General features: G+C 37.7%; 2 protein-coding genes across 4 annotated transcripts; both read right to left on the bottom strand.

Annotated features, from left to right (window-relative positions):
* Positions 1-929: 929 nt before the first annotated feature.
* Positions 930-9868, bottom strand: usp18 (ubiquitin specific peptidase 18). 2 transcript variants are annotated; one of them, XM_026922660.3, is made up of 11 exons: positions 9719-9868; positions 9132-9183; positions 7688-7784; positions 4771-4907; positions 4506-4585; positions 4087-4221; positions 3151-3246; positions 2906-3058; positions 2681-2809; positions 1448-1497; positions 930-1322 (listed from the first exon to the last, which is right to left on the bottom strand). In XM_026922660.3, exons 2-11 carry the CDS (start codon positions 9181-9183, stop codon positions 1262-1264), a joined length of 990 nt encoding a protein of 329 aa, XP_026778461.3. In that variant the 5' UTR covers positions 9719-9868; the 3' UTR covers positions 930-1261. The 2 variants fall into 2 exon arrangements, with proteins under 2 accessions (XP_026778461.3, XP_026778462.3); XM_026922661.3 differs by having other exon boundaries at positions 3151-3243.
* Positions 9869-10884: 1016 nt separating this feature from the next.
* Positions 10885-16555, bottom strand: pex26 (peroxisomal biogenesis factor 26). Of its 2 annotated transcripts, XM_026923740.3 has the most exons (5): positions 16078-16519; positions 14991-15137; positions 14090-14412; positions 12882-13028; positions 10885-11907 (listed from the first exon to the last, which is right to left on the bottom strand). In XM_026923740.3, the coding sequence occupies exons 1-5, from the start codon at positions 16266-16268 to the stop codon at positions 11810-11812; spliced, it is 906 nt and encodes a 301-aa protein (XP_026779541.3). In that variant the 5' UTR covers positions 16269-16519; the 3' UTR covers positions 10885-11809. The 2 variants fall into 2 exon arrangements, with proteins under 2 accessions (XP_026779541.3, XP_026779542.1); XM_026923741.3 differs by lacking the exon at positions 14991-15137 and having other exon boundaries at positions 16078-16555.
* Positions 16556-16560: the final 5 nt, after the last annotated feature.

Here is a 16560-nt window from a genome sequence, read left to right as displayed (position 1 = left end):
AGTACAGAGTAAAACTTTCTGCACTGATGCACTCTGAGCTAAATTACTGCAGCAGTATTTGAGACTTTAGGCTTTTGTTTTCATAATGACTGGCAGACAGATGGCCTATCTATAGATCAAAAGGAAATGTATGCACTTCAGACAAGAAGAGGCCTGCAGTGTTCAACATGCTAACATTTAGCTGAATGTCTTGCAATGTAAAGTGCACACAGCCAAGTGACAGGTTAAACAACACTGTGTAAGGGTGAGAGGAAAAAAAGCTGCCGGAACAGAAGAAAGTATTCTGAAAAGTCCAGCTTTGATTGACATGGATCTTGAAGCATTACCATACCTTTGTTTGATGGGGAACATGCATGTGTGCTTGTATAAGAGGAAATTTTTTGAACTGCTGCATACTTTAAATAAAACAGGAAATAATACCTCTTTTGTAAAATGTATGAAATGTTAAAAAGTATAACAACATTGGTATTACTAAACTAAGTTTTGCGCCCTTCTCTTTCTTTGGTTGCCCCGTGAGGGATTTGTGTCCCATCCAGAGTGTACAGTATTCCCACCTCATGCGCAGTGTTCCCGGGAATGGCTCCGGATCCACTGTGACTCTGACAAGGATAAATGGTTACTGAAGATGAATGAATCTGTCAAGCCATCTACTGCTAATATGCCTACTCAATTTAGTTTAGAACATTAATTTACTTGGCACACTTGTCTTTCGGTGAAGTACACATTTAGTCCAAAAAAAATGCATCACATCAAATTGGTTTATATTAATGTTAGGAATGCTTGTAGTTTTTTCTAGCTGCTTTATTGCTGAATTCTATCTGTGTTCTCAGGTAGTAAGTGGTCTCACTGCAGCATGCATTAGGACACACATCACTCTGGACTGAAAGTTCACTGACACCTTGTGGACAAAAGAAGCCAATATAGTGGATTGAAGAAGTCAGGTTTTATTATTTTTTTTTTTACAGAAAATGTAATTTAATATATAGAGGCATAAATAAGTGAAACAACTCTCTTCCCTGTGTGCCCTTTTGACAGATAATCTGAATCATTAATGTAAGTCTGATACAAAAATACTACCAAGAAAATGATTTCCTATGATGATTAATGCTACATACACCAAATGTCTTATATACCATAATTCATTTATATATAATATTTAATACAAAATATTTCTAGTACAATCTAATTTTTTTAATAGTTCTATAGTGTAGTGCTTTACTTCATTTCATTTAATTTGGTTTAAAGGAGGCTTAACGTCATCTTAGGGATTCTTGGGCTTCTCTGAGCTCAGTGTCCTGTACAGCAGCATATAAGCAGTATCACTGAAACATCACAAAAAAAGATAAAAAAATTATTACTAAAAAAAGAAAATCTGTAAAGATTGTGAATGTGAATTACATAATCTTGGCCATTATAAAGGAACTGTTAATAGAAATTTGCAATATACCTGAACCGTCCTCTCCCTCCATACGTTTTTTGAACCTCCCCCCAGCTGACCTACAAACAACATAAACAAATTTTCTTCCAGATGTTAAAGCTTCAGTACTATAGACTCACTGGCATCTTTAATAGGAACACCTGTACCCCTGCTTATTCATGCAGTACATTCTGAGATGCTTTTCTGCTCACCACGGTTGTACTGATATTTATTTATTTTTTATTTAATTTTATTTATTTTTGTGGATTTTTCCCCAATTTTCTCCCTAATTTAGACATGGCCAATTCCCACCCATCAGTCAGCTCTCCCCTATCACATGACAACTACCAACCAGTGAGGGCAAAGGCTATCAGCTGATAGCATCTTTTAGAACGGCTTCTCATGCAATGTCACGTGGTGGATTAACACACTCTGAGGTAAGTGCTCTCAGGAAGTGGTAGCTCAGTGGTTAAGATGTTGGACTCCTGATTGGAAGGTTGAGAGTTCAAATCCCAGTACCACCAAGCTGGGCCCCTGAGCAAGGCCCTTAACCCTCAACTGCTCAGTTGTATAAATGAGATAATTGTAAGTCGCTCTGGATAAGGGCGTCTGCCAAATGCCATAAATGTAAATGTAAATGCTAATCCGCATACATGAGCTCACAGATGCCAATGATTGGGTAGTGTTGCTGTGATTGATAGGGGAGAGAGAGTATACCACCTGAGAACATGGCCAATTTTGTTCTCTTGGACTTGCGAGCTCCAGATGATAAGGCGAACGCTTCTCTGTTGCACCACTTGGGAGCCTTGTAATAAGTGTTTATTTAAGTTACTGTACACTTCCTGCCCTCTTCTGACTTCTGCTCTCTTTCATCAACAAGGCATTTCTGCCCACAGAACCGCTGCTCACAGGATGCTTTTTGTTTTTTTGCACCATTCTGTGTAAACTCTAGAGACTGTTATGTGTGAAAATCCCAGGAGATCAGCAGTTTCTGAAATACTCAAACCAGCCCATCTGGCAGCAACAACCATGCCAAAGTTAAAGTCACAGAGATCTTTTTTTTCCTCTTTCTGATGTTTGATGTGAACATTAACTGAAGCTCTTGACCTGGCTCTCTATGATTTTATGCATTGTGCTGCTGCCACATGATTGGCTGATTGGATAACTGTATGAATGAGCAATTCCTAATAAAGTAGTCAGTGAGTGTAAATAGCAGTTTTATATACATTGCTTCAAGGTTATTTAAAATTGAACTTGTCTCACTTGAACCACGTCGCTGTCATCAATATAATACCACTTGCAGTCTGTGGAATAGATGTACGCTGTGTAGTGTCCCATCATGGCTGTCCCAGAATGAACTATGACTGCATACAGTTTGTACCTGCTCTCAGACTATGAAAAGACAGGCAACACTTATAACCTTGTAATACAGAGCTAAACATATTTTCAATCTTTAATCCATAAGATAAATTACTTAGCAAACTTTACCACTTGGGAATGCTCCTCAGGTATCATTTCAGCCATATTAATAGTTTCAGGGAAACTGACTTTGGTGTTCAGCTTTCTGGTAAAGCCACTGTTGTTTCTGAACCTCTTTAGATTAAAGCATAGGATAGATGGCAAGGAAACAAGCTTGGACCCCTATGAAACAAATAATAATAACAATAACAACAACAACAACAACAACAATAATCATCATCATCATCATCATCATCATCATCAAATTGTAAGACCTGAACAGATGGTGTCTTCACTTCACAGTTGACACAATAAAAAGCGTCACTGCCTTCCAACTTCTGAGACTCAAACGACATTTTTAAACAGTCCTTCTGGGAAAGAAAACAACATTAAATTAATTAGCATTGAGGAGCTTGTATGCTAAAGAGTCATCTATGCACTGCATAGATGGAAAGTAACATGGATATAGAGTAAGGAAGTTTTTCCTTCCCAAAGTGGGAAATCTGAACATTTTTGTATTTAATGGAAAACTCCAGTACTTGTATTTAAAGGAAAACTCTGGAGTACAACAGAGACTCAACTATGTTTGGCTATTTAACTATCTATGAAATGTTAAGCACAATGCTGTTGATGGCAGTCTTAGCATGAAAGCTGAAGCTTTAGAGCTTTATCTGTTTGAGCAGTATGTACAGATGAGGAGGTGAGAGAGGTGGATAGACTAAAGGACTAAAGCGTCACTCTCTTTAGGCAGAGATCAAGTAAGGGATAAATTCCAGTGCCGCCACTATCAGCAGGTAGTCGAACAGCATTGTGGATAATGTAGGAATCTGTTAGCCAAAGATAACATAGACTACCATGTCAAGTTAATCATAAAGATTAATATGCAAGTTGTTCAAGGTTGATTTTCTTTAAAGTATTTATGCTAAGTGAACCTCAGGGAGACATGCTGTACTTGCTATTGTAAGGTATGGTAGAAGGTGCTCAGGAAAAGAAATCTTAAGGCTGAGATTGTGGTGGCTCAAGACATTGTGCTTTAACAGTTGCTGCAATGCATTTACACAGAATGAGTTCTCTATAAAATCTCAATCATCAATAGCCATGTTTGCTTTTGCACTGACAAATGCAACTTTAACTATGATTAATTAAAACTAGATTATTGGCACCAAATGGAAAATATCTCAGCAAATGATGAACAAGGTCTCTTTCCTCACCAAGGTGGTCTCGTCCTCCTGCAGATATAGTGGAATGCTGAGAAACAAGTTGGGGACACGGTGTACATTCTCACAGCCTAAACACTGAGTGCATACATCCACCTCGGTTATGTAAAGATTTTTTATCTCTGCAGCCTGCAAAAAATGCGACAAAAAAGACAATCCAGTCTCTTCATCATACTCAAGCCTCTGCTCTGTGTGATTTTGTAGAACATAATCATGTCCTTGACATCATTAGGATCTTTCAAGTCCACCTGTAATAACACTTCGAGATAAATTAAGGTCTGAATTACAGTATGTCATAGTAGGTAGGAAATTTTGGATTCTTTTGCCTATGATACTCATATGTGTTTATGTCTGATCTATTTTTTATAGTCACTTTTTAAAGCACAGAATGGAGAATTAAATTCTAAACCCACAATTTGCTGGTCAGACATCTGCTTCTGAATGAGGTTTAGGGTGGCGTGGAACACTTCATCAGCGTCATGTTGAGTTAACCCTAAAGCAAAACACTTTATTTAGAAACTACCAAAAAGAATTTACTGCATTCTATGAACTTGAAATATCTAATTAATCAAGATTACAAGCCTAAATGTTCAGGACATTTTTTAAACAATTATTATTCTGCTACAATGGTAATGACTGTCAACCTGTATGTTTGAAGGAATATTAAATATTGCATACGGCAAATGCGGTTATGGTGAAGGCACTCCAGAAAATCCAGATGAGGACTGGCCTGGCTTTTATCCTTCATGGCTTCTAATGCTCTTTTGAGCTCCAAGGGAACATTGTAGGTACCAGATTCCTTAGATGGCTGCCATCTAAATACAAAAATATCAGCCACTCTAAAAAACATTTGTACTTCTATCTTACATATACAGTTAAGGCCAAAAGTTTACATACAGTGGCTTGCAAAAGTATTCAGCCACTCCAGAATTTATCAGATTTGACGGAATAACAAATGATAAATACATATATTCCTCCTATCAGTATTTTTATTACAAACTCATGTTCTCTTGTGAATTTTCAGTCAAAATTAATTATTTGGGCAGCAAGTATTTCAACCCCCCAGGTTCCGGAAGCTCCACGTGTAAGAAATTGTCTTAATAAGCACACAGTTGACTTATGATTGGTGTTCACCTGTGGAATATTAAAACACCTCCCATTTTCTGAACAAAAACAGTTGAACTGTCATTGAAGAGACTGTCAGTCTGAAGGAAAGTGGAAATGAAAACTAAGGAGCATCCTTAAGGAAGTTAAAGATACCTTAGGAATAGGCTGTAAAATTATGTCTAAGAGGTTGGACATCCCAGTAAGTACTGTTGGCTTGATAGTGAGGAAGTGGAAGCTGCATCACACCACTCAAGGACTACCTAGACAAGTCCGTCCCTCAAAACTCAGCCCAAATACAAGACAGAGACTGGTGAGGGAAACCAGAGTCACTGAAGAGTTATAGAGTACAATGGCTGAGAGTGGAGTGAACATGCACCAGACAATCATTTCAAGAACTCTGCATAATTGAGGACTGTATGGGAGGATGATTTCTAGAAAGAAATCATTGCTCAAGAAGAGCCTTATGAAAGCATAAGAGTGACCCAGTGAAGATGTGTTTTTGGTGTGGTGAGACCAAAACTGAGACACTGTATTTGGGCAAGTTTCAAAGCATTATGTTTGGTGGAACACTAACACAGGTCAAACCTCAGTTAGTACCAGTTAATCCCTATAATGAAATATGGTGGTGGCAGCTTGGTCTGGTGATCATGCTCTGGTGATGCTTTTTTTATCCTCAAAACCTCTTGTCAAATTTTAAGGAAGAATGGATGGAGCAAAATTCAGGGGATATTACAAAAGAACCTGCTTCAGTCTGTTAAATAAAACTGAAGCATGGGAGAAACTTCACCTTTCAGCAGGACAATTGTCCCAAACACAAGACCAAAGCAACATAAGAGTGGTTAAAAACAAAAAGGCAAATGTTCTACAGTGGCCAAGTCAAAGTCTAGCTCTGAATCCCTTTGAGAGTCTGTGGCACTGTTTGAAAATTGCGGTCCACAAACAACATCTAACCAACCAGAAGAACCTGGAACAAATCTGCCAGGAAGAATAGTTGAAAATCACACCTTCATAGTTGGGATGGTGTGCTTCAGATTAAAAGCTTCATATGTAGTGCTGATCATTATGGCCAAACAGTTCAATTATTGGTTCATCTGAGCAGAGAACACTCCTACAAAGGGCTGGTGATCACCTGCAAACTTCAGTCTGACTAATGCTGGTCTTGTAGTAGAGACTTCTTCCTTATGTGAAAGCCTTTCAGGCCATGGAGATGTAGGAATATCTGAATAGTAGATGTACATACTTTGTTACCTGATGCCTCCAATTCCTTCACCACTTCCTTTGTAGTTTGTACAGATGCTCGTGGTACCTTCAGTTGTTTGGAAATTGCTCCTAAGAAGGAATCGGACTTGTGGAGGTCCACAACTCTTTTCTGAAGTTTTGAGGGAGTTGGTTGGATTTTCCCTTGGTATCAAGGGCAAAAAGGTACTGTCTCTAATAATAGACTCTTTTACTGCCACAGGTGCACTCCCAGTTCACTGTTAATTATGACAGTTGGCCAATCGGAAGCTTCTAAAAGCCGTTACATCAATTTCTGGAATCTCCCAGACTACTTTAAGAGGCAGTCAACTTGGTGTATGTAAAACTTTGACCCAGTGGAATTCTTATATACTTAATTAAAGCGGATACAAATCTGTCTGTAATAGATTGTTCTAGAATTACAGCTGATATGAACAAAGTAGATACTCTAAATTGACTTGGCAAAAGAAATGTATGGTAAAATGAAATGCGTGGAGTGGTGAAAAGCTGAGATTGAATATCTTTAGCCTAGATATACTGTTTGTAAACTTTTGGCCTCAACTGTAAATGTACCTGGAATTTTAATATCTTTATTTATAATATTTTTATTCATGTCTTGTAAGCTACAATTAGCATTTGCATTTACATGTATTGTACATTTGTTAATTTATAGTATTTAAAACCTAAATGTGTTATTTGTCACATCTGCTGCTTAAGGTCAAGTTAGTTTCAGCCTAAACATTTACCTTTATTTTGAAAGTTCTCATCTCTGTTCTCGTTTCAGATAGCTTCACTTCCTGTTTCTTCCTGCGTGACTACGGCCCTGCCCTGATGTGGTTCACCTGTGTCTGATTGACTCCTTGTGTATTTAAGCCCTGTGTTCCCTGTATCAGTTGCTATTTCGTTTAAGCTCCTTACTGCTTAGTGGTCCAGCCTTTTCTCACTGAATTTCTGGTGACTTTTGTTGAGCTAATTTCCTGTTTAGCTTTGCCTGTTTTTGATCCTGATTCAGTGTTTGTGATGTGGAAAAATCTGCCTGAATTTTTGAGATCTTTTGTACCTTTGGGACCTTAATCTTCAGTCAAGCCTTTTGAACTACCAGCTGTGTACTGAGTTGTGCATTTGGGTCCAGTTATCTGCTCCAAGTTGTGATATTATTATTTACATTTATCAAGAAAGTTTATTACAGTAATAATTCTGTTTAAATTAGTAATAATTGCTGTATTTAAACTCAGGTGACATCCTGTTTTACCTGCTGAGCAACTCCTGTAATTCTGTAGTGGCTGCAAAAGACTGCAGTAAAGCATTTACACAGCAGGAGAGACTGCAATTCGAAAGCCCTCTCACACCTGCAAGTATGAGTGATTGCATTACATATACATTTATACAATTCATGCATATTTACTCTCTCCTAGTTATTAAGAAATATACTGGTACATATAAATCCAGAATATTAAACAAATTCTTCCTCCGATATAAAGTGCAATTTGTAGGCAACATAAAGTGAATATAAAAAAGTCTACATATACCTTTTGGGTGTAAAAAATGATGTCAGATCTTTTTCCACCTTTAATGTGACATAGCAACCAACCAAATTCTTTTTTCTTTAAACAAATTCCCATTTTTTTAGGAATAAAAAAAGAAAAAACTTGCAGTAAACTGGTTGCATATGTGTGCCACCCTTTTGTAATGGGGAATGTGACTGTGTTCAGAACGAACCAATCACATTCAAACACATTCAAAATTAATTACCATATAGCTGTCATCAATTAAGCGATTCTTATTAACCCCAAATAATGATTAGCTGCTTCTGTAGGATTTTTTTTTTTTGACATTTTCTTGGTTTCATCCGACTGCTGAAGCCATGGTCCGCAAAAAGCTTACAAAGTATGTACATTGTCGAAAGGTTAAGGGGTACAAAAGAATTTACAATTTCCATGTGACAGCAATCTCTTGTATTCTCCACATGTCTGGATGCCCTTTCCCATGAAAAAAAAAATCATGCAGTAAAATGTGTTACGGTATGTCAAGACCAAATTAGAACTTTTTGGGCATAACATAAAATATATGTTTGGTGCAAAAACAAGACGGCTTCTCCCCGAAGAACACCGTACCCACTATGAAGCATGCTGGTGGCAGCATCATGCTATGGGGCTGCTTCTCTTCAGCTGGAACTGGAGCTCTAGTCAAAGAATCATGGATTCTCCATATATCAATCTATTTTGGCACAAAACCAGCTGAAGAAAAATTTCACCTTCCAGCATGATAACGACCCAAAGCAAAAGTTCAACATTTTTGAATGGCGCAGTCAGAATCCAGATCTAAATCCTATTGATAACCTGTGGAATGACATGAAGGGGGCTGTGCACAGGAGATTCCCTTCGCAATATAATAGATCTGGAGCATTTCTGCAAGGAAGAGTGGAATAAAATTGCCAAATTCAGATGTGCTAAGTTGGGAGACTCTTACCCAAAAACACTGAGTGCTGTATTACAAGCACAAGGTGCTTTAACATAGTATTACTTAAGGGGCATGCACACTTATGTAACCAGGTTATTGTAAGTTTTATTTTTTTTCCCCCTAACATGATTCTATTTGTTTTTCAATATAATTACTGGTTGCTGTATCACATTAAAGGTGGGAAAAAGATCTTGGCTTATATCCACTTTATGATGTTAAAAAAAGAGACAACTCACCTACGGCTCTAGTTCTGTTGAAAGAATCCGATCTGGACCAAGCCATTCCCATCTAAAATAATAATAATAATAATAATAATAATAATAACAATAATAAAAATAAGTAGGTTGCAGCTGGAAGACAGAGGCAGTATTGAGGAGACTTTATTTGATGGTACCTAGCAACAGTATTGTTACAGACATTTAACCTATAGAAAATGTTACCATTTGTGGTTTTTAATTAATTTTATTGATATTTATGAGTCATTGAAATAGGAAAACATTCATTCAAAATGAAGAACAAATCACAATGAAGAAAACGCCATCATTTAGCATTAGGGCTAGATGTATAGAATGATTAAAAAAAAAGCAGAGAACTGTGTTGTAACACAACTAAACCTGCACTGATGTATTTTAAGGATGAATCCTTTCTGAATGCACAGATTCTCTGTGATGGATCTTAATGTAGCATGACTTCTGTCTACTGTCTAATACATTTAGCAATAGATTTAGCAATAGCTTTAGCATCAACACGTTCAGGATTACAACGAACAAATTAGGTTATTTATAACCTCATTAAACAAAAAGGTGTGAAATTAGACACTGACCTGCAGTGAAGCTTTCGGACAAAGTGGTGGTACACTGACCTGCTGTAGTGTAAACTTTACTCACAGCGAATCTTAACTAGAAACGAAACACTTTCACTTTCACTTTCGTTTCATTCCTAAGTTTCTGTTCTAGGCGGAGCAACAACCTGTCCAAAATGCCTCTAAAACCTGCTCTCCTCCTACAAGTCCATCACAGGGTGAGATGTACACACTATCTAAACATTATCTACACTTTACTAGACTATTATTTAGTAATATAATGCGTCACGCGCACTTTGCTTTCTCACGTGCGTTGCAATAAAACCATAGCAGATCCTACCTCTTTGTGTAATACACACAAATATACAGTGGATATAAAAAGTCTACCCCACCCCACTTTACAGGACAGTGAAATTATTTTCTTCACATATCCCAGCATGTTAGGAAGTTGGGGTCAGAGATGATACACCACCACTGGAGCAGAGAGGGTTAAAGGCCTTGCTCATGAGCCCAACAGTGGCAGCTGGGCAGTGCAGGGGCTTAAACCCTCAACCTTCTGATCAATAACCCAGAGCCTTAACCATTGAGCCACCACTGCCCTAGCTTGGTATTTGGAGCTATCCATGATTCCACTATCTTGACTAGAGCTCCAGTCCCAGCTGAAGAGAAGCAGCCACACAGCATGATGCTGCCACCACCATGCTTCACTGTGAGTATGGTCTTCTTTGGGTAATAAGCTGTCCTATTTTTGCACCAAACATATCTTTTAGAGTTCTACCTTGGTCTCATCAGACCATAGGTTTGGGGTGATTGGGCTTCCCTGTAGTCACTCTACCCCATAGCCCACACATGTGAAGAATATGAGATATTGTTGTCACATGCAAGGAGTAAGCAGTACTTGTCAGATATTCATGCAGGTCCTTTGCTGTAGGTGTCTCAGCAGCCTCCCTGATAAGTTTTTCTCTTGTCCTTTTGTCAATTTTGGAGGGATGTCCTGTTCTTGGTAATGTCACTAGTGATTCCCCATTTTCTCCACTTATTCCATGGCACATTGAATGTTTTTGAAATGTTTTGTACCCCTCTCCTGATTGATACCTTTTGAGATTTCATAAATGCTTTGTATAAGCTCTTTTACAGAAGCTCTTTGGCTTTTAGCAGTCAGATGAAACCAAGAAGATGCCAAGAAATCCTACAGAAGCAGCTGGTCTTTATTTGGGGTTAATCAGAATCACTTAATTGATGACAGGTAGATAATTATTTTTTAACATGAGTTTGATTGCGATTTGTTAAATCTGAACACAGTAACATGCCCCATTATGGAAAAGACGTGCACACTTATGCAAACTGGTAATTGTACTGTTCTCACATTGGTGGCATCCATGAAAGAAGTTTGGCTTCCCCACCTCCCACATCCCAGTTTAACCTCTGCTGACATACAGAATCTGTAAACTCTGGATCGCTTCATTTTTATTAAGTAACAAGAGATGTTCAACACCCTAAATCTTAAATAAGGTAAAATCTCAAGAATAATAGTGCGGCGAGCAACAAACTTCAATTGCAGTGTACATGCTCAGGAAAAAGGGTACTAAAATGTGCCTTTCCTTTTCACTTAGGTACATCTTTTATACCTTTAGTTTCCAGTTTAGTTCAGTTTCTACATGGTAATGTGAATGTAGCATACCTTTAATAATGATTTAAGACACTTAATTGGACCTTAAGGACAATGCCTGCACCTTATATTAGCTTTTAGAATGATGTACTACATTCTATTTGCTTTTTTTTACTTGAATTTGGTTGTGTGTTATGTTATATTAAAGGTGGAAAACGATCACTCCATGCTTTCCAGGTGAAGGACACACTAAAGGTACAAACGACCTACCCTTGAGCATACCACACCAGTGAAAAGGAAAAATACAGTTTAGCTTTTTTCTGAGGGTGTATGTGTTACAAACACTTCACAAAACACATCACAAAGTGATGACTTTTCAAGAGCCTTTCTGTGCAAGCAGTCCCAGGCACATATATCATGGTTGTGTTAATCATAATCATGTTTGCGGTGTTTTCACAATCATTTGTTGTTTTTCTACAGCTTATTGTGCACAAATGTGTTTTTCAGGAAGAAGCCCTGTAGTATGGTCCAAACATGGCATTCCACATCTGCTGCCAGAGTCCATACAGCCGGAGGATCCATGGGTAAGCTGAAGGCAAAGCTGTGGATTAAGGATATATGCTTTTGAATATGCTTTTTAAACCAAACACAACAACGTATGCTTAAAATAAAATACTATGTGTGCAGGAAGTTTCATTCTTAGGATGGTAACACAGGATATCGACTTAACATGTGCATTCAAAACACAGTTAATAAAAAAAAAAACTGAAATGAGTTCTACCTTTGGAAATATTATCACACAACAAATAATTTATACTTATTGGGCCTCATTTATCAACAAGAAATTTGGTATTCATGAAAAGCCTGTTAGTTCGGAAAAATATTCATATCCTATGAGAGCTCCTGAGATGTAACTGAGATGTATATATAAGGAGATTCAGTAATGTGAATCATTATGGTTCAGCTTCAGATTGTATATCTAGCATGATTTACTGCAAATTGTGTCTTTAAGTAAAAAAAAAAAAAAAAATAGGAGCAACAGGACAGATTTTTAAATACTGAAGTTGTGTTTCTCATTCAAAAATAGTGTTTACGTCTGGTGTATTTCTGCCTGTTGCATTTTCTAACATTTATTCTTTTTGAGTTGACTTAATAACAGCACATGGACTTTCCTGACACTCGCTTGGATGCCTGTGAAAGACTCTCTCTCTCTCCCATGCAGTTGCATTTATTTCTAATAAATATATAAATTTGTCTTATTTGAATTTGCTGTCTTGACTCTTTTACGTTGCTTCTATTGAGCCAGGGTTTTAACACTGAAATGATTTTGATCCAAATGGATGATTTATAATATCTTCTTCATAATATCTTTATAATAAATGTCTCGAATAATTTTGCAAATGAAACACACAGTATAATCAAGACTCAATTTCTTACAATCTCTATTGACATGCAGTCATCGGTTAATTTTGGTATGCTTAACTAAGATACAACATGACATGCACATTATCTACAGTCATAGTTTATATTAGTCTTTTGAGATTTTATATTAGTCTTTTGAGATAATCTCCTCACCTGGGTCCATACGTATGAGCAGCAGGTAGAGCAGGAATAACAGAACAGCAGTTCTGTGAATAAAGCGTGACCAGGCAGTGACACCCGCCAGAGACAGTCCTCTGTACAACAACCTCATAACAGCATTCAACTTCCGGACCACTGACCCTGAAACAATATGGAGTAATTTAATTAAAATAATCTGGACTGACATGTTCAAAAAGTACATATGAGTGTGATGGTTAGGTGTCCACAAACTTTTGGCCATATAGTGCATCTTTCTATTAGTTACTGAATATTACGATTTAGGATGAAAAACTGAACAATAAACCAGGTTTAGAGTTAATAAGCTTCATGTACAAAACATTTATACTCTACTAACATGTCATTCCACAGTTGTGGTGCCATTTACCCTTTTTTTAATTTTTCAACATTGAATCTAACAAATCATAAGTGTTAACCCCTCTCAAACAAGAACCCATCTTAAATGTTTTCTACAAGCTTTCTTCTCTGGAACTGGCTGCATCTTGCTTTTAAATAAGAGGCTTTTTTGTATAAATTTAGCAAATACACAAATTGTGGTTAACTAGCATCCATGCTGATGGCATGTGGAAATTAACAACGTTCTAAAGTCTTACTTAAAACATTGTTCATTTCCGCATTATTTAATTTGGGTAACAGGTCTGTACATTCAACATGCCCTCATCAGTCAATATCACAATATCATTAACAAAAACTTTTTTCTTTCTTCAAAAAGAACTTAATTTTCTTCTTCTTTCTTCTGGTCTCCAGGAAATTCATATCATGCAACTTCCTGCTTAACGTGGAATATTCCAAACATTTCATATGGGTGAATGTGTTCAGGTAACACGGGTGAGAAAATGTTGCAGGACATTTTTCATACCCTATAATGGATGAGTCAGGGAAAATGATATTTCAAGCTTGTTTTATGGATTCACATATTAATGCAAAAAGAGTAAGATTTTAATGATTATATTTAGATAAGGTGTAATTATAGTCGGCTGGGAGAGGCAAAATTTACTGTTCTCCGTGCTTTATATAAGTTATTTTTCTAAAATATAAACATAGGTTATTGTAAAGGACACTCTACCTGTGTTACATTTATATTTTACATATTTGTAAATGTAATATCAATGGGACAATAATGACCTAAAGCCTAAGTGTGGAATCACCCTCACTGTTATTTAATATTACAAAACAAACAATACCTTGAGGTATAATCATTTTCTCTGCCTCCACAGGGACGGGATCAGGGCTTGGACCAGAATGGTTCATCTTTCTAGCGTCATGATTCTCGAGTATTGTAAGTGCAGTTTGTCTCTGATCCTCAGTAAAGGCAACCTGTCCCACTTCATCCTTCAGCAGCTCCTTGGCCTCTGCGGTTTGACCCAGTGGCAGAAGAACATGCAGGATGTAGAGCTCGGCCACGCTGCTGTAACCTGACAGACTCATGTTCGAGGAGTAGTGTAGCCAAGTTCGCACTGCCTCCTGCACCGCTGCCTGCTCAGACACCTTGGTGTAGAGAAGAATGCTGTGAATGTAGATGGAACAGCAGCTGAACATGTTGGCCGCTGCTATGTGATAGAGCTATATTATTATAGCTCTATTATAAAGCCAGTTAGACTGAACAGGATAGACTGCATGTCTCTTCAATGCAGCACACATCTAATTTATTATCCTTACTCTCTCCTGCTTGCATGAAGCTCATCTGATGAATACAGTTAGCTCAGTTGGTTGCCAAAGACATGGGAAATGCAACTGAATTGAAAAGAAGAAATTATTTATTATACTAGATTTTCTTGTATTTCCTTACGTTTTCTTGCTTACTGAAAATATGGGAGAATATTGTGATTATTTTTACAGGGTTTTTTTTTTTTTTTTTTTTTTTTTATAAATGATTTGCAAATCATCTTTCACAGATGATTTATAAACATCGCCATTGTGACATTGTAACATGGAAATGATTCTTTGGTGTGACTGTGATTTGAACTCAATATATAAATATTTTTTTGTGATTTTCATCACTCATGCTGCCTAAATGTTATCCTGATTAGTAAATACCAACCCAAATATCCCTCATGTACAATGTGTCAGGTAGACATTTTTTACCACATCTGCATGATCTTTGCAGGAATTTGCTCTGTTTTGCCATAATGCTGCAAAACCCAAGTCAGGACGTCATGCCACTGGTTTAACTCGGCCAGAGCTTGAATTCCAACTATGCAGAGCGCTGCTTTCAACTCTCCATGCCTGGAACTGTGAAAACACACAGGCTTAGTTGATATTTTTGCTATTTTCTATCAAATTATCAAGTCCAAAACAATTCCACTAAATAAATCACAGACTATTATAAATATACTGCATATACAACAATACGATATTACGTTTATTTATATGAATGAACCCATTTTGCTGTGTCTCTATGCTCCACAGTCACCTTGGGTTTTGAAATAAACAGCTCCTGAAGAATAAATCTGAATCTTTTCTAAAGGGTTTTAGCCAGAGATGTGCATAAACAAGCATTCAATCTAAATTCTGAATCGTTTTCTGTTGTCTGCTTGGAACATGATTACAATTTTTGCTTAATGAATCATTAATTGTGGCAATATCTCTCCAGTAATCCAGCATCTAAACACCATCTTGTCCACTAATTATGGTCAAAACCGACTATTCAAATAACTCTATGCCTTAATATAGAAAACTGAGTAATGTTTTTATTTGTTAAACAACAGAAAGTAATTTGAAATAACTTGGGTTACATGAAGCATCTGCCATTCAAGTCCCTGAATGAGCTGCTATCATAGAAATAAGAAATCATAGAAATGATCATTGAAGGAGCACATGGATGCTCTTTTATCCATCCATCTTCTGTACTGCTTATCATACACAGGGTCACTGGGAACCTGGAGCCACTGCCAGGGGAATCAGGGGACAAGTTGGGGGACACCCTGGACCAGATTCCAACCCATTGCAGGACACACACACACACACACACACACACACACCAATCAGCCTACAACACAACTCCACAACAACACGGAGATAGGAATCGAACCTACAATCCCGCAGATGGGAGGCAAACGCGCTAACCACTAGACTACTGAGCAGGCAGGAAAGCGACGCTTCGTTCTGGAGCTTACAAACGTCTTGCACATTGCTAGTGGCTTAACAAACGTGTTGCTTGCAGTTCACCCACCAGCTTTGTTCCTGCTCATCAGCTTTAGCTAAAATCTCCAGTCCCTTCTCACAAGCATCAAACGCGGCGTGAAAATCATTCCGGATGATGAAGTGGTCGATGGCGGAGTCCACCAGCCCTGAGCTGTGTCCCCCAGATAAACCCGGTGCAGGACTGCCAAGGCCAGCTGAAGCTGAAGAGCCGCTCTGCATGGCGGATTAATCCCTAACCAGCATCGCTTATGTGACAGGAAATGTTTACTAATGAGTTACTTTAAAGCTGCTTTAAGTGAGTGAATGTCCGGAAACCTGTTTAAAGCTACAATGTCTTGTATATTTACTATCGACTGCTACTTGGGCTTAGTCCTGAATGAATATTTGCTCCCTATAGAAGTGCACTACATCGACTACGAAGTTATGACTTCTACACCCTATCTAGTGTACTACATATAATGACAAGGTGCTATTTGGAGTTCCGCCTTGCCTTCTATTGCTTCCGGTTTGT

This window comes from Pangasianodon hypophthalmus, chromosome 18 (genome assembly GCF_027358585.1).
Source record: "Pangasianodon hypophthalmus isolate fPanHyp1 chromosome 18, fPanHyp1.pri, whole genome shotgun sequence".
NCBI classification, from domain to species: domain Eukaryota; kingdom Metazoa; phylum Chordata; class Actinopteri; order Siluriformes; family Pangasiidae; genus Pangasianodon; species Pangasianodon hypophthalmus.
The sequence above is the reverse complement of the archived record's forward strand: the minus strand, read 5'-3'. Positions and strand labels throughout refer to the sequence as shown.

Coding starts and splice junctions, on each gene's coding strand:
- usp18 (XM_026922660.3), bottom strand. CDS start 9,183: ATGGGAATGGCTTGGTCCAGATCGGATTCTTTCAACAGAACTAGAGCC. Junction 3,247..4,086: donor AGGAGGACGAGACCACCTTG/GTGAGGAAAGAG, acceptor TTTCTTTCCCAG/AAGGACTGTTTAAAAATGTC. Junction 1,323..1,447: donor GGAGGGAGAGGACGGTTCAG/GTATATTGCAAA, acceptor GTGATGTTTCAG/TGATACTGCTTATATGCTGC.
- pex26 (XM_026923740.3), bottom strand. CDS start 16,268: ATGCAGAGCGGCTCTTCAGCTTCAGCTGGCCTTGGCAGTCCTGCACCG. Junction 15,138..16,077: donor GATGAGCAGGAACAAAGCTG/GTGGGTGAACTG, acceptor GTGTTTTCACAG/TTCCAGGCATGGAGAGTTGA. Junction 13,029..14,089: donor GAAAATGATTATACCTCAAG/GTATTGTTTGTT, acceptor ATATTGTTTCAG/GGTCAGTGGTCCGGAAGTTG.